Source organism: Budorcas taxicolor, chromosome 1 (assembly GCF_023091745.1).
Source record: "Budorcas taxicolor isolate Tak-1 chromosome 1, Takin1.1, whole genome shotgun sequence".
NCBI classification, from domain to species: Eukaryota; Metazoa; Chordata; class Mammalia; order Artiodactyla; family Bovidae; genus Budorcas; species Budorcas taxicolor.
Genome location: NC_068910.1, coordinates 49,710,342 through 49,728,272, shown reverse-complemented (window position 1 = coordinate 49,728,272; position 17,931 = coordinate 49,710,342). Strand labels below are relative to the sequence as shown.

At 37.4% G+C, this 17,931-nt stretch overlaps 1 protein-coding gene across 1 annotated transcript in view; it reads left to right on the top strand.

Moving 5' to 3' along the window:
• Positions 1-17,931, top strand: part of GOLGA4 (golgin A4) — a 108,127-nt gene that overhangs the window by 64,292 nt on the left and 25,904 nt on the right. The window contains exons 13-16 of the mRNA XM_052647066.1: positions 6,058-6,236; positions 8,212-8,340; positions 11,212-11,367; positions 12,901-17,144. Coding sequence (XP_052503026.1) covers positions 6,058-6,236; positions 8,212-8,340; positions 11,212-11,367; positions 12,901-17,144 — 4,708 coding nt within the window. The remainder of the gene's footprint in view (positions 1-6,057; positions 6,237-8,211; positions 8,341-11,211; positions 11,368-12,900; positions 17,145-17,931) is intronic.

The window sequence follows — 17,931 nt, the reverse complement described above, 5'->3', positions numbered from 1 at the left end:
TTAACCGTCTCCCTGTTGATCAGCACTTGGATTATTTTCTATTTTCATTATTATGAATAATACTATAACAACTTTATAATATAGCTTATTCCATCTTTGAATTTTTTCTCAGGATAAAGTCTGACCCATAAATTTCTACTCTTTTTTGTTAGTTATTTTTAAGTTATTTAAATATAGCCATTATAAAAGAAAACCCACATCGTAGTATTAACACCTTCCCCCCATTGTTTTTGCCTGCAATTCTGCAAAATGAGTAAAATATTCTGCTTGGATTAGGAAAGTTTCCAGAGTGAATTAACTTCCATAAACCCTGTTTCCTTTTCATGTGCCCTGTTTTTGCTGAAGTTCTGTGTTTTACATGATTGGCTGCCCTTAATGTAGATTAACTCATAACATTGTTTGCCTTTTTATTGTCATGTTGTGTTTGTTCAGGAATTAAGTTGTGTGTTTTTTTTTTTCTTCATTTGTATTTTATAGGCCTGATAATACCAAAGGCATTCAGTGGAACATATTTATTTGAAGAACCCTTTAAAATAGTTTATTTTTAAACAGTGTATAAGATTTATGCATATTTATATAACAAACAAAAATCACATGTGTATTTAAATGTTTTGTTAGTTGCTGATAATTTGTCACAGAGTCTTTTTTGGAGTCTTAAGTCTCACAAAACATCTTATTTTTGTGCATCCACACATGCCAATAAGTGAATCATGGTGCCTTTCCCAAGCCTTGTATGAACAGGACTGGGGTAAGGGCTGTTTTTTTTCCTTATCATGGGTACTTAGTACAAGCTTTACAAAGAAAATTCCATGTTTCTCAGGCAAAAAATTAGGAATTAAAGTAGAATTTAAGAGTGCCATTTTAGGCAAATAGTAGGTACACATTTTGGCACTGAATGAACACCTGAGGGAAAACTCTATTATTTTAAATGGAATTAGATTTTGATATAGGTTGTTTACTTAATAATCATATATTTGTAGGTGCCTGATATGCTTCTGCAGTAGTAGCTGTGCATCCATATCTTTGGAAAGTCATTGTCACTCTGCACTTACTTCTGTTCCTGGCAATTGTCACTGTTACTGGAAAGCATCAGCAACTAGAGGAACACAATTGTTACAGAATCATATTTTCAGTTTAATTAAATTTACTTAGCTTTAACCTAATATTTTTCAAGATCATCCTGAAGTTTTCAAAATATTTGATAGATGAATTTGCATGATTAATGTAAGGAGTATGTGAAAATTTGGATAGATCTGTAAAAACTTTAAAGGTCAAAGCATAGTTAATCTTTTAGAGTGAATTTTGTTATGTATTTTGGGCAGTGGCTTGAAAAGTAGATTTCGATTGTAAAATATGATTATTTATTAGATTTCTGAAGGCCCGAGCTTACAAGTATTGCACTAGCTGGTTTATGCCACTGGGTGGTAGTATCATTTTATTTTCATTTATGTAAACTCTAGACCAGTGGTTTCCAAACTTTTTAGACACAAGGATCTCCTTGTACTCTTAAAGATTGTTGAGGATTCCAAAGAGTTTTTATTATGTGGGTAATATGGATTGGTATTTATTATATTAGAAATTAAAGCTAAAAAATTTTAAAAAGAGTTCATTTAAAAATAACAGTTAAAAACCTATTACATGTAAGTATAAATGCTTTAATGAAAACTACCTGTATTTCCCAAAACACAATTTAGTGTGAAGAAAAACCTTATTTTACATCTTTGCTTATCTTATTGTTTAACTTAATAGAAGATAACTGGATTTTCATGCCTGTTTCCACATTCAGTCTGTTGTGATATGTTAATTTGGTTGAAATAGATCAAGAACATCTGCACTCATGCAGAGAAGTATTTGGAAAAAGGAGGACCTTATAGCTCCTCAGAGAGTCTCGGGACTCTAGGATTTTGAGATCAGACTTTGAAAACTGCTGCTCTAGACTTTTGCTTTTATTCACAAAAGAGGCTTGATGATTGGGTGGGAATTCTGATAAATAAGAACTTTTTGTTGTTTTTTTTCTGTTAATTTGCATTTTATTCATTTCATGGTACTAGCTGGTTTGTTTTTTTTTAATACCTCATGCATTTCTAGCAGCTTTTTGCTGGGATAAAGAAATAGGCGCTGGCTTACTTACTCATTCTTGATGTTATTGTTCAGCTTCTTAGTTAATCTAGAGGTTGTCAGCCTTTCCACTTTTCTGCCTCTCTCCTTATTCCCTGCAGGGGGAGTAGAGTGGGTCTTGTTATTTTTGTCGTAAAGTGTCTTCCAGGACAGTGCTACAAAATAGTAATGCTGCCTAGAATCTCAGAATTCTGGCATTTGCTGTTAGTAATATGACTGGTTAGGACTTTGAGGATGTGCGGGGAAGGATGCTGAAGTGACAAAGCAAATGCCACAGTCGTCCTCGCTTAGCCTTAGTCCTTAGCTTAGGCTTAGTTCTTTTATACTTTGCACCGCCCCCCCCCCCCCAACCTTACAACTTCAACTGTCTTTGTGAAATATTTTCTTGATATCACCCAGTGCCTAGCATGTGCTTGACAGATGGCAAACATCTAATAAATATATGATGAATGAATGATTGGATTACTGAGCTCATGTAACTCTTATAGTGAGCATTTGTCCATTTTTATACCTCCCATGGATGTAAGAGAACCTTGTCTAAGGGGAAGGTGAGGAGCTGGCAGTAAAAGGTCTGCCCTGTGTTTGTAACTGATAGAGGACTATTCCTAAGATATATTACATTTTTCGTAGAAATGTTTTCACAGGATTTTGTTTAAAAATGTAAATTGCCTGAGATACATTGAATTTTGCTTTGGAAGAACACCCTGTGTTCTTGCAACATTTGGCGGCAGCTGGTGCTTAGCCTTCCTGTTGATGTGTGCTGTGGCCACGGTTTCCCCGCGCACTCCTGCATGCTGGCAGAAGGCTCGTCAGCTGGGGCTGATGCACGCTTTCTTCCTCCCCACTCACTCATGTTGTTGGGAATTGGAAGGTAAATTACGTAGGCCTTCAGAACATGCCTCTTCTAGTACTCAACGTTAAAATCCTAGTGTAGATTCCTTTTGGAAAGGGGAGGGGGAATTCGCTTTTAGAATATTATAGGCCATGGACTCCACTTACTGTATCTGGTGGTTGCAGGATCAGAAGGTGAGATGTTTCTGGTTAGTAAGTAGGCTCTCAGCATATCCTCCTTCAGCATTGAAATGGGACTCGTTTTTGGAGACAGACTTCCTGTAAAGAAGTGACTTCATTTGTGGTGCAGTGTAGAATGTGTTTGAAATAAGTTTTCTGTACATGGATATAGAAACGTGTTTTACTGCCTCTTTAAAATTTTGTTTTTGGGGGACTTAACATTTTCATAAAGCACGATGGAGATGGAAAGCAGTGAGTTTTTGCATGCCTGTCATGGTGAATTTTGTTGAGAGTTAGAAGCCATCAGTAACTGATTGGTTCAAAAATTCTGGTTCAGTAAGGTATGTTACTGCTCAGCTGAGCCTGATCAATGCCAGCATTCTTAGTTTTAAAAAATAATGCAAGATAAGGATTGTTCCTTAAACTCTGTATAGTTAAGTTGATTTATCATCCAAAGGAAACGTTGGAGGACTCAGTTCTTACATTTCAATGAAGATGTCGAAGTAAAAGTCTCAAAGGTGTCCTTTTAGGTATAAAATTATATGGTTTTTTGACAAGGTGGCAGAGCGTGGGAAGAAAGGATTAAATTTAGATGAGAACTTTGGAACCAGATCTGTCCTACATTAATGATTATATGATGGATAATCAAGTGACTTAACTGTTTTGGAGTATTGAGCACTAAAATTACACTTCCATGTAGAATGTACTAAAATTTACTGAGTATGGTTAGGAAGATTAACTTTTGAAAAATTATATCCAAAAGGAACTTTGTGGCATTGATTTTTGTTGTTGTTGATTAATAAGGTGAGAGCCCTGTATCTATTTTTATATTTTATTGGATTCTGGAATTTTAAAAAAAGGAAGTTTCACTTGGTATTGACTATGTACAGTTTTGTTTTGCTTAATTGACAGAAGCTTTTCATTTAAAACTCGGTCTTGCTGGAAGAATATCATAGCTATCTTCAGGTTCTCTAGAGCCTGATTTAAGATATTTCTGTGACGTGCTTAGAAATGCTAAGATACAATCTTATATGCTGAATATTAGCTGTAAGGAAAAGATGGTGATGACATCCAAACATTAAAAAATACCAGCATTCCTTTTTCCATGTTTTTCTTTCCCAGATGTAAGCCTTCCGCTCATACTTAAGCAGTACGCACCCTGTTACAAGATTTCTTTCCTGTAATTGATCATTTTACTTGACTGATTTTTAAGAAACAAGGAAACTAATTTCTTACTACGAGCAAGAGATGTTTATTTATGCTGGACACCAGAATTTATAGTAAAAGAATAGCTAAAAGATATCATATTCCTTTAAATATTTTATTTACCAGAATATTTATGTCTAAGGATTATCATCTTGGTGTTTGCAGGCAAATAACACTGAAGTTGGAGTAGGCAATCTTTAAAAGTAATTAAACTTAATTAATATGCCTTTAAAATTTAGACCTTATTTGAGCTCTGATTTTATACTTTGGGCATATAAAATGAATAAGTTGGATAGGTTTTTTTTTAAAATATCAAATGCATGATTGCCAGAGAAGTTTTTTTTTTTTAAGGTAGTAAGCAAAGTAAATTGTGTTTCCCAGTTGTTAGCAGAGTTCCATCTTTCTGTTGCCTTTTTCTATAGCTACTATACTTCTCCATTAAGAGAATGCTTTAGAATACAAGTTTGTCTTTAGGTATGCAGTTTCTTTGCGAAAACCACTATCTGTTATGTGAAATTGTAGTTAATGAAAGGGCTTTTTATGGGATGTCATCGGTTGAAGTGCCACATTTCTTACACCACTGAAAGTGAAAATACTGCACATGTCAATGAATTTTCACCTTGAATATTTATTTCGTAAAAGGATTAAAACCCATCTTGATGTTTTACTTATAGTTCTTCTGTTTGGTAAAGGGAAATCTTCTATTCTTTGAGGACTAAAGAAAATAGTTGAGGATGATAATAGCACTAGGATTTTCATAGGACATTATTTTGTCAGAAAGAGGGGCAGAGAGAGAAAGTGTGTGTTTACACACATACACAGTGCACACATGCACACACACACATATACACACATGCACACACACACATATACACACAAACACACATACTCATGTATTTTCGGTATCTAGTTGCTCAGCTCTTGTACCCATGCTGTCAGATTCTGTTTGATGCTGGGTGAGCTGTCCTTAAAGATCTTATTATTGTAGCCTAGGTGACTGTTTTTGCAGAGCCTGTATTCTTATCTATTTCACCCCAAAACTCCATGCTAGTAGTGCCTTTTTGTACACTTTTGAATCAGGAAAAGATTTCTTACTAGTTAGCTACATTAATTTGAAACTTACATAAGTAGTAGGTTTCATATCAAAATACATTGGTTAAATATGTGATTCAGCCAGTAAATGTTTAGGGAAAAAACCCTGCTTTTATTATATGGTTAAGAGGTTTTTTTTTTTGAAAATACTATTAGTCAAAGAAGAATTTTTTCATCCTTAAAAATATCCCAGTGAGTATACAATAGTGTTACCTAGTTATTGATAATAGATAAGAACTTGCATAGCAGACAAAGAAGCAATTGCAATTATATGCTACAGAGTAGGTACAAGTATTCATTTCTATGAATTTGCTATCCATGACACTTGTGGGGAGAGTGGGGCAAATCTTTAGTCATTTAATATTTTTTCCAACTTTGAGCCTAAGTTCATACAGTATAAGCCGTCTTAATATCTGAATCTAGAACTCAATGACAAATTGCTTTCAGTGACTGGACCTTTCTTGTGGCTTTGTTGAACTACCATTCAAATGCCTCTTGGCTTTAAACAGCGATGAGTTTTTTAACATGTCCTGCTGCTGCTGCTCTTAGTTCATGTCAATTGAATGTAAAACACTTTAGCTCAATGATAGTATTTCTTGAGATACTTGTTTTCTGCTGTTTTCATTATAGCTTTTGAGGAACTTGAGAAAGCCCTGAGTACAGCCCAAAAAACAGAAGAAGCACGGAGAAAAATGAAAGCAGAAATGGATGAGCAAATAAAAGCCATTGAAAAAGCAAGTGAGGAGGAACGTGTCAGACTTCAACAGGAATTAAGTTGCGTGAAGCAGGAGGTTGTTGATGTCACGAAAGTAAGAATAATTCTAGATTGCAGTGGGTTACAGCAATTTTGAAACTTAAGTCTTATACTTTTCCTACACTCTCTGCAATAAAGAAGAGTAAATTTATATTTTAGACCATGTCCATTTCATGATGTTCAGGATATAGGAAAAAAGCATTCTGATAAAGAAATGAATGTGTATCTTTTTGAGTATACTTCCCAGAGGTCATCTCTGCATATAATTTCTCTTTTTTGCTTTCTAACCCTCTCTTTAATTTTTTTTAAAATAAAAGATGGCATGTTATTTTTAATGTTCTGTATTTGCTTTCCCAAATTAATAATCTGTCTTGGTTATTGTTCTCTGTTATTGAGTTAATAGTGATACTCTTTTTGTTTCAAAGACAGCTCAGGATTTCATTTTATGAATAGCTCATAATTTTATCAGTCTTCTGCTGATGGATAGATATTTAGACTTTCAGTTTTTATTGTTGGAAATTGTGAATATCCTTATCATATTCACTAACATCTGTTTCTTTAAAATAGATTCCTAGAAGTGGAATATTACTCAGGCAAAAGTCATGTGCAGTTTTAATCATTGCCTAGTTGCTACAAGCTTGATGGAGGACCATTTATATTCAAGTATTAGAATATGTTCCTGCCCTGACAAAGATGTTGTTACCTGACTTTTTAAAAATCTTTATAAGCTAAGTTAAAAATGACATCATTGTAGTTTTGATATACATATCTCTTACCAATATGACAAACATGTTTTGTATGTTTACATGGAATTTATAGTTTTCTGTTTTGAGTTGCCTGATCAAATCCTGATTCCTTTTCCTCTTGGACTGTTGGACTTTTTCTTACTGATTTCTTCCTGAAGTTTTTTGTTTATAGTAAGAATTAGCCCTTGGAGATAGATATTTTTATCCAAATAATTTTCAATTTGTTGTCTTTATCATTTTTCTGGGGGGGGTGATATGCAGAAAAGTTTTCTTTTCCTTAAATGTTAGCAAATTTTTGTTCTACTTTAAGACATTCTCAACTGAGTAAAAAAAAAAAAGTGTTTTTCTCATGTGACACTTTTATGCTTTCATTTTTTATGGTTAAATTTTTGATCCAACTAAAATTTATTTACTGTGAGGAGTGAGGTAGGGATCCAACCCGAATCTTTTCCAGATGACTACATAGTAGTCTTCAAATCACTTCTTTCGTAACCTGTGTTTTCCCTTCTGACATGCCATGCTGCCTTTATTCCATACTAAATCGTTGTAGTGCTGTGTCTGGGTCTTCTGGATTCCCTGTGCTGCCCCACCGCTTTGTCTGGTCACATGCTGGTGTCACACTGCTGCTGGTTGTACAGTTTGTTCTAGTTTCGTACTGCTCTAGTGCCTGACAGCCCCTCCTCATTACTCTTGCGTTCAGAAGAGAGTGGCTAGTACTCCATGTTTATTTTGTCCAGTGGGCCTTCCCTTATTTGCTTGGTAGTTTTATTTGATTTTATTAAATTTTCGAATTTATTTAGGGTGGTTTGACATTTTTATAAGATTTGAGTCTTCCTATTCAAGAAAGAACAAGACCAATACTTAAACTTTTTAGTAAGTAGTAGTACATGCCTGGAAAGGTAGGCATAATTAGATGGGTGCAGCCAGGGCACCTTGCCCATGATGGAGTGCCCTCTCTGAACGCATCCTTATTCCCCTTGCTATGCTTCCCCATCTTGTTTGGTGGGAACATCTTTATAAGATGTGGAATTGGCACTTCAGCCCCATAGGATTGACTATTGAAGCTGCAGCTCTTCATGTCCTAAATGAGGAGCAACCCTTTACTGGTTTTTCTTTAAACTCTCAAGAATTTTTTGACTTTTGATTTATGTGAGAAATATGTTCTGATTTTTCCTCTTAGGAATCTGTTAGCTTGATGATTGAACTAAAATAAAGTATTATTTTGTTGTAGAGTGACATGTTTTATCTGGATGTTTCACTTTTAACTATTTGACTGCTTTTCAGAAATCCTCAGAACAAATTGCTAAATTACAGAAGCTTCATGAAGAGGAGTTGGCTAGCAAAGAGCAGGAACTGATGAAGAAGCTTCAGACCCAAGAAACAGAATTTCAGGAGCAAATGAGACTAGCTCTTGTAAGTACCTACAGTATTTTGTTTTTCCCTCATTATAAAGTTGTCATGCCCTCACCCCTGCCTTCTAGGTTGAGGTCACACTGCTCTCAGCCTTGACTTTTGAGGATGCAGAGAGACTGACTGTAGGCAGGAATGAGGCTGTCAGAATTTGTTGATTTAGTATTGTCTGAACATTAAATTTGCTTGTCTAACAAGCTTTCATTAATCAGTTTGTTTGTGGATCATTCCTCTCACCCTGGCTGTAGGCTATGATTAGGGGGAAATAAAGGGGAGGATAGGTTAACTGAAGCAATTGGCCAGCAACTGCATATAATTTAGCAAGAATGTCTTGATAGATATCAGATACCAGACTGAATGTATCAGAGCTTAAGGCTCAGAAAGCTTGCTTGAATGCATTTTAAAGAGGACAAAATGAAAATGACCAAGTTCACAGATGGACAGTGGTAAAGAATCCACCTGCTGATGCAGGGGATACAGGGGATTCGGGTTTGATCCCTGGGTTGGGGACATTCCTTGGAGGAACAAGGATTCTTGCCTGGAAAATCCCATGGACAGAAGAGCCTGGTGGGCTGCAATTCATGGGATCACAAAGAATCGGACATGACTGAGCACGTATGCAGTTTTCCTTTTAAGTAGAACGATATCAGTAATTTTCAGTCTATATGATGTTAAAAAAATAAAGTAAAATAAGAAAAAACTGGCTTGAACTAACTAAAACAATAACCAAAAAAGCAAAGATAAGAAAGAGTTGTTGGCATGGTATAATTTGAAAGTTTGAAACAAAAACTATTTTATTTAAATTGTGAAAAGCCTATTTAGATAAGTTACCTTGCTGCTGCTGCTGCTGCTGCTGCTAAGTCGCTTCAGTCGTGTCCGACTCTGTGCGACCCCATAGATGGCAGCCCACCAGGCTTGCCTGTCCCTGGGATTCTCCAGGCAAGAACACCGGAGTGGGTTGCCATTTGCTTCTCCAGTGCATGAAAGTGAAGAGTGAAAGTGAAATCGCTCAGTCATATCCGACTCTTAGCGACCCCATGGACTGCAGCCTACCAGGCTCCTTCGTCCATGGGATTTTCCAGAAGAATTAATGCCAAAAATCTAGATTATTGTTTTTACGTGAAGTTGTTATCCATAAGATAATAGGTATAATTAAAAAATACTTTTAGTGTGAAAGGATGAGAAATAGTTTTTATAATTTTCATCTCCTTTCTTTTCCGCATTTCTGTTTTCACTCTGGTTTGGACCTGGGGCTCTGAGGCTTTCCAGCAGCTGTGATCCTTGAACTGAGTCAGGGAGTTCTGTAATCTCTGTGGGGCCAAGAGACACATGGGTTTACAGTACTGTTGGCTGAGGTTAGGGGTTTAGTTCATGGTTGTGAAATATACATCTGTATGGGCACATATTTGTATTCTTTGTTGGTCCAAAAAGGATTTGAAGTTGTTTACAAGAGTAATTAAAAATTACAACAGGACAGTGTAAATAGTAGCATGGAAATTAAAGGAACAAAGTGAGACACTAGGGACATAAATGAAGCAGGGGATGATGCTAAAAATTCTTGCCATTAAGACCTGCTGTGGGTTTTCATACTGGAGTAATTGGGGCACTGTAATTAGAGAAGGAAATGGCAGCCCACTCCAGTATTCTTGTCTGAAGAATCTGATGGACCAAGGAGCCTGGCGGGCTATAGTTCAAGGGGTCACGAAAGAGTCGAACATGACTGAGCAAGTAACATGCAACTGGGGCACTGGACTCTGAACATTGACCTTGTTAATACTGTGTTTTGGGAATCGATAATTTCAGACATACTCTGACTAGTGAGCGCAGGACACAGATAACACATGAAGCACACATACCTGCACGTGCTCTCGTCCTCTTCCACTCCTCTTCCTACCTAGTTTCTCAAAGAAGTTAGTTTGGCATTGAGAGTCAAAATTCTGCAGACTATTAGCATTTCCTCTTTTATATTTATGGGCATAGATGGCAATGCATTTAAATTATAGTTTATGTTAAACAGTTTAGTATGTTTAAAATGATGTTTCAAAATTGATGTTATAGAAACTAATTTTAAAAAAATCAATCTGCTTACAGTATGGTACAAAATCTTCCCTTAAAGCAATATGCTTCACCAGAGTGAAATGGGCCAGATCTTAGGAGCTGTATAGACTTTTAGAGTTCCTTGATCTACTCCATGTATTCACATGTAATCTCATTTTGATTAGCTTTTCCATGTGGGGTTCCCTATCATAGTAAGGTATTTCTCACAAATTATATAAATTTACAGCCTAAATTAATATAAATTATATAAGTCTATGGCCTAGAGTAGAAATATCAAACTCTAGAGGTAGTGACAATTAGGTGACCCTGCACATTCAGTGATATTTTGCAAAGCATTTTAAGTAGTGAATACATAGTACATACACTTCCCAGGTGGTGCTAGTGGTAAACAATCCTCCTGCCAGTGCTGAAGACATAAGAGACACAGGTTTGATCCCCTGGAAAAGACAACCCACTCCAGTATTCTTGTCTGGAGAGTCCCATGGACAGAGGACCCTGGCGGGCTACAGTCCATAGGGTCGCAGAGAGTTGGACATGACTGAAGTGACTTATGTAGCACGCACTCGCACAGTAGGGCTACTGGAAACAAAATTTTTCATATTAGTTGTAATTGTGGCAAAGACTGGCCAGACCATACTGGGAAAGCCACTATGCCCTGTTTCTGCAGACCAGAGTGTGAGAAGAGAGAGGTAACAATGCTGCCTACCTCACAGGTCTGGTGTGCAGATCAAATGAAATGAATGATTCCTGTGGCAGTGCTTTGAGAATGCTGAAGATCTACATGGGTCTAAGGTCGTATGATTGTTTTTGGCACAGGAAAAAAGTCAGTCAGAATATTTGAAGATCACTCAAGAAAAAGATCAGCAAGAATCGTTGGCCTTGGAAGAGTTAGAGTTGCAGAAGAAAGCAATCCTCACAGAGAGTGAAAATAAACTTCGAGACCTTCAACAAGAAGCAGAGACATACAGAACTGTAAGTTTAAACACTGTTCAGGGCCCCGGGCTGTAGGGTTACTTGTATTAATACATGAAAACTCTTATTATGTGCAGTCAATATAAAGTTGTAGCGAAGACTTTGTTTTAGATACACATATACATGTGCTCCTGGAAATGGCAACCTGCTCCAGTATTCTTGCTGGGGAATCCTGTGGGCAGAGGAGCCTGGTGGGCTGGAGTCCATGGGGTCGCAGAGTCAGGACGCAACTTGAGCACGCACACATACGTACACTCCATTTGTAGATGGTCAGAGCTATTTGTGGGAGGGGTCTGGTGTCTGCCTCACGGTGCTCCTGACTCTCTGCCTTTGGTTGACGGTATTTGTCAGGCACTCGCTCCGATTCTGTGCCCTCAGTAAGCAGTGCAGCATCCTTGCTCCACTACTTACTCACCTTCATCCTTAGGAAGAGGCCTCCTTTTGCAGGCAGCACTTGCCCTGACACCTTCTTACCTCTTCACCTTCATCTCATGCCATGTCTGGACATTATTCATTTTCTGTTGTATCGGTTTATATACCCTGTTCCTCTACGTTTACACTTAATTTTTCTCCTGTTTCCCCATATTAAAAAATAGTCCTGTGATGAGCAGGTAAGTGTGTCTATCTCAGTGTGCACATTTTTAAGGCCCTCTGTTCTTTCCCTTAACAGTGCATGAAATATTTGACCTATTAGGAATAAATTAATACTACTTAGACTTTTTAAACCCTTTTGCTCTGATTTAGACAGTGAAACAGTCTCAGTTCTTATGCATGTTTCTAAACTATGTCTTATTAGCCCACTTCCAACATTTTGTAAGGTGGCATAGTCAAGGGGAATGGGTACTCAGGAGGCCTGCATCTTTCACTTGTTCGCTTTATAAATTAATTATACCTTAATTTCCTTACATGTCACATGAAGAGGTTGCATCTGATAATTACTTAATACCATTCCAGTTCTGATATTCCTTGGCTCTGCCTTAATTAGCTCTTTTTCCTTCAATCAAGGTTGATATTTTCATGAGATAATAATATTTTACTATTACTATTACTTTTTGTAAACTACTTTGGTAATTACTCTGGTGTAAGTTCCTTCTTTTTGAAAACATCTAAGTAATAATTTTTGGTGAAAAGCCAGATACATTATTTTTCTTTCAAAATTAAGTTATAAAAGTAATAGAATACTATAATAGGCTTTTTAAAAAACAGAAAAAAATACTCATCTTTCTACCAACAGTTACTGTTATCTAGTTTATCATTCCCTCCCCCCCACTATCCATTCAGAATGGTTTTGAAAAGTAGATAGTTGAAATAGTTAACCAAATAGAATCTGGAATTATGAACTGTGTAAAAAATAGAATCTTTTTTTTCATTACATGATTCCTTTAGGAACTGAGCACAGATTCTTTGTCCTTTCTGGTATTTGATACAACATGCAAGATTATTTACCTAAATTGTAGTTTTTAAGGAGGTATAGACATCATGTCATGTGTATCATTGCTAATAAATTAAAAACACATCTGTTTTCATTAACAGAGAGTTCTCGAATTAGAAAGTTCTTTGGAAAAAAGCTTGCAAGAAAATAAAAATCAATCAGAAGATTTAACTATTCATTTGGAAGCTGAAAAAAATAAGCACAATAAAGAAATTACAATCATGGTTGAAAAACACAAGACAGAATTGGAAAGTCTGCAGCATCAGCAAGATAACATTTGGACTGAAAAGCTCCAAGTCTTGAAGCAACAGCATCAGACTGAAATGGAAGAACTTAGAGAAAAGTATGAGCGAGAGAAAGAAACATTGGTGAAAGACAGAGAGACACTCTTTCAGGCCCACATAGAAGAAATGAATGAAAAGACTTTAGAAAAGCTTGATGTGAAGCAAACAGAATTGGAATCATTATCATCTGAATTGTCAGAAGTATTAAAAATGCGTGACAAGCTAGAAGAAGAACTTTCTGTACTAAAGGATCAAGCAGGTCGAGTGAAGCAGGAATTAGAGGCCAAGCTGGATGAACAGAAAAATCATCACCAACAACAGGTTGACAATATCATTAAAGAACAAGAGATTTCTATCCAGAGAACTGAAAAGGCCTTAAAAGATGAAATTAACCAGCTTGGGCTTCTTCTGAAGGAAAAGGACAAGCATTTAAAAGACCATCAGGCCCATGTGGAAAGTTTAGAGGCAGACATCAAAAGGTCTGAAGGGGAACTCCAGCAGGCGTCGACTAAGCTGGAACTTTTCCAGTCACTGCAGAACACAGCGCATGAGCAGGCTAAAGTCCATGAGGAGCAGCTGGCCCAGTTGCAGCAGAAGTTGTTGGATTTGGAAACAGAAAGAATTCTTCTTACCAAACAGGTAGCTGAAGTTGAAGCTCAAAAGAAGGATGTTTGTGCTGAGTTAGATACTCACAAAATCCAGGTGCAGGATCTACTGCAGAAGCTTGAAAAACAGAATCGTGAAATGGAAGAAAAAGTGAAATCTTTAACCCAACTCTATGAATCCCAACTTAAAGATAACAGCACAGAGCAGGAACAGACAAAGCAACTCTTAATGGAAAAGGAAAATGTTATTTTACAAATGAGAGAAGCCCAGAGCAAAGAAATAGAAATACTCAAACAGAAATTATCAGCCAAGGAGGACAGTATTCGTGTTTTGCAAGAGGAATATGAAGCCAAATTTAAAAATCAAGAGAAAAAGATGGAAAAAATTAAGCAGAAAGCAAAGGAGATGCAAGAAATGTTAAAGAAGAAATTGTTGGATCAGGAAGCCAAACTTAAAAAAGAGCTTGAAAATACTGCTCTGGAGCTCAGTCAGAAAGAAAAACAGTTCAATGCCAAAATTTTGGAAATGGCACAGGCTAACTCAGCTGGAATCAATGATGCAGTGTCAAGACTGGAGACAAACCAAAAGGAGCAAATAGAAAGTCTCACTGAGGCACACAGGCGAGAGCTCGATGATGTCATAGCAGTCTGGGAGCGGAAACTTAGTCAGCAAGCTGAAGAACTTCAGGAAAAACATGATATCCAGTTACAGGAGAAAGAACAAGAGGTAGCAGAACTGAAGCAAAAGATGCTCCTGTTTGGGTGTGAAAAAGAAGAGATGAACAAGGAAATGGCGTGGCTGAAGGAAGAGGGTGCTAGGCAGGATACCGCGCTAAAGGATTTACAGGGACAGTTGAAGCAGAATGCTGCTCTCATGGATTCTCTCACACAGAATGAGACTAAACTAAAAGCTGAACTTGAAAAGCTGGAGGTTGACTTGAATGGCTCTCTGAAGGAAAACATTTTCCTTCAAGAGCAAGTAGCTGAGCTGAAGGTGCTGGCAGAAAAAGACAGGCTCAAGGTTTTGGAGTTTACTGAGAAGCTGAAAACCACAGATGAAGAATTCCAGAGTCTGAAATCTTCACACGACAGCAGTAAGAAAAGCCTGGAGGACAAAAGCCTGGAATTCAAAAAGCTGTCCGAGGAGCTAGCAGTTCAGCTAGACCTTTACTCTAAGAAAACAGAAGCCTTACTACAGGCTAAAACAAGTGAGCTCGTCGACATCAGCAGCAGTAAAATCAATGCCATTCTCTCTAGAATCTCCCATTGCCAACAGCACACAGCTAAAGTGAAGGAGGTGCTACGAAGCAGAACTTGCCAGGTTTCTGAATTAGAAGCACAGCTTAGACAGCTCACAGAAGAGCAGAATGTACTAAATAGTTCTTTTCAACATGCTACACATCAGTTGGCAGAAAAAGAATGTCAGATTAAGAGCATGAAGGCTGATATCGAAGGTCTTGTCACAGAAAAAGAAGCCTTACAGAAGGAAGGAGGAAATCAGCAACAGGCTGCTTCAGAAAAGGAATCTTGTATCACACAGTTGAAGAAAGAGTTGTCAGAAAACATCAATGCTGTCACCATGATGAAAGAAGAGCTTAAAGAAAAAAAAGCTGAGATCAGCAGTCTTAGTAAACAGCTAGCTGATTTGAATGCCCAGCTTCAGAATAGCATCAGCCTAGCTGAAAAAGAAGCGGCCATCTCATCACTAAGTAAGCGACATGATGAAGTACAGCAGGAATTGCTGGATCAAGTGCGAGATTTATCTTTCAAAGTTGAAACTCTGAGTAAAGAGAAAACGTCTGCTCTGGAACAGGCAGATCACTTGTCCATCAAATTCTCAGAGTGGAAGAAGAAAGCACAGTCAAGATTTACACAGTACCAAAATACTAGTAAAGAATTGCAGATGCAGCTTGAGTTAAAAACAAAGGAAACCAGTGAAAAGGATGAGCAGTTAACTTTATTGAAGGAGGACCTTGATCAGCAAAAGAAAAGCTTTGAATATTTAAAGGGTGAGATGGAAGATAAGAAGAGTGAGATGGAGAAAAAGGATTTCCATTTAGAGACTGAGTTAAAAACTCAAACAGTGAGAATTGTGGAATTAGAGGAGCATGTTGCTCAGAAAACAGTTGAAATTGAGTCCTTAAATGAAATTCTTAAAAATTACCATCAACAAAAGGATAGTGAGCAGAAAGAAATGATTCAGAAACTCCAGCACATCCAAGAGTTAGGAGAAGAGAAGGACAACAGGGTTAAAGAGGCTGAAGAAAAAGTCTTAAGACTTGAAGAGCAAGCATCTTCCATGAAATCTGAACTTGAATCTGTGAAGAAGGAATTGGAACATGTGAATTCAGTTGTGAAAGGCAAAGAAGAGGAGTTAAAAGCACTGGAAGATAGACTTGAATTAGAAGGTGCTGCGAAATTAGCAGAACTGAAGAAAAAAGCTGAACAAAAGATTGCTGCCATCAAGAAACAGTTGTTATCACAAATGGAAGAGAAAGAACAGCAATACAGAAAAGACAAAGAAAGCCATCTGAGTGAGCTAACTACGAAACTGCAGGAAAGAGACAGAGAAATTCACGTCTTGGAAGAAAAACTGAAGTCCGTGGAAAGTTCACCACAATCAGAAACGTCAGCTGTACCTAGATTGTCAGAAAATGTGGCAGTGTGTTCTGAGCAAGAAGAAGCAGATTCCCAAGGCTGTGTGCAGAATGCATGTGAAGAAAAACTCAGTGTCTTACAAAGAAATTTAATTGAAAAGGAAATGTTAGTGCAGAGGCTGGAGCAGGAAAAAGAAGAAATAATTTCCTCTCATTCTGAAATACAGTGCAAGTACCAGGAGCTCTTAATAAAGGTAGAACAGGCCGAAGCAAAACAACATGAGGATCGAGTGACGATAAATCAGCTTCAAGAAGAACTTGAAGGAAAAAACAAGAAACACTCCTTGGTTTCTTCCCAGCATTTGGAAGAAGAAGGAGATAAAAATAACACAGGGGCAAAGCAGAACTTGGAAAATGTGGTTGACAATGTCCAGAAAACGCTCCAGGGGGAGGACTTGACCTGTCAGATCTTGGAGCAAAAAATAAAAGAGCTGGATTCCTGCTTATTGAGAGAGAGGGAAGGACACAGAGTTGAAATCGAAGCGCTGACCTCAAAACTTGAAAGTTTACAGGCTCTACAACAACAGATGAATGGAAAAAGTAAACCCACAGAAGTTTTGGAAGAAACTGCTGAAGGAAAGTCCACATCACACGTGGTTCAGCCCAGCTTGCTTAGTAACATGGAGGCCGATCACAATGACCTGGAGTTTAAATTAGCAGGGGCGGAGCAGGAGAAGAGGAAGCTGAGCCAGGAGGTGGTTAAACTGCAGAAAGATATTCGAGTGCTGCGGAAGGAGCATCAGCAAGAACTGGATATAGTAAAGAAAGAGTATGAAAAAGAAATGGAAGAGAAAATCAAGTAAGCTTTTATTTATCTTATTTATTTATTGACTGTGCTGGGTCTTTGTTGCTGTGTGCAGGCCTTCTCTAGTTGCCGTGAGCAGAGGCTGCTACTCTTCATTGCGGTGCATGCGCTTCTCATTGTGGTGGCTTCTCCTGTTGTGGCGCACCGGATCTGGGCAAGTGGGCTCAGTAGTTAGTAGTGCATGGGCTAAGTTGCTCCGAGGCATGTGGGTTCTTCCTGGACCAGGGATGAAACCTGTGTTCTGTGCATTGGCAGCGGGGGTCTTAACCACTGGACCACCAGAGAAGCCCCAAGGAAGGTTTTTTTTTTTTTCCAGTATGATTATTTTTGAGGCAATCTTCCCTAATGAAATCTTTTTTGTGTCTTAATACAGTTAAATTTCATAACCTAAATTTGTTAATAATCAAATTTGTAAATATAGTTAAGTTAAATGCTGAAGAGAAATAAAAGCAATTAAATGCAAGAAGCAGTGTTTTTCCATGTCTATTTAAGAGGGAAAAACTCTTTCCTTGCATATGAGATGATGATTATTAGGTACATAACCCAGTAATTATTTTTTGTTCTATTATTTTTAGTATTAATGTTGTTATATAGATGTATATGATGTATATGGTATATGGTAATTTTAAGTGGAAAATGAAAATTCTCAAATCCTCAGGACCATTCCCTAGAGTTAATCATAGTTTACTTAGCCTTCCAGAAGTTTTCTGTGGCTGGAGACACATACATGTGTGCTCATACACACACACCCTTAAATATGGTTGATACCAGTGAGATCAGA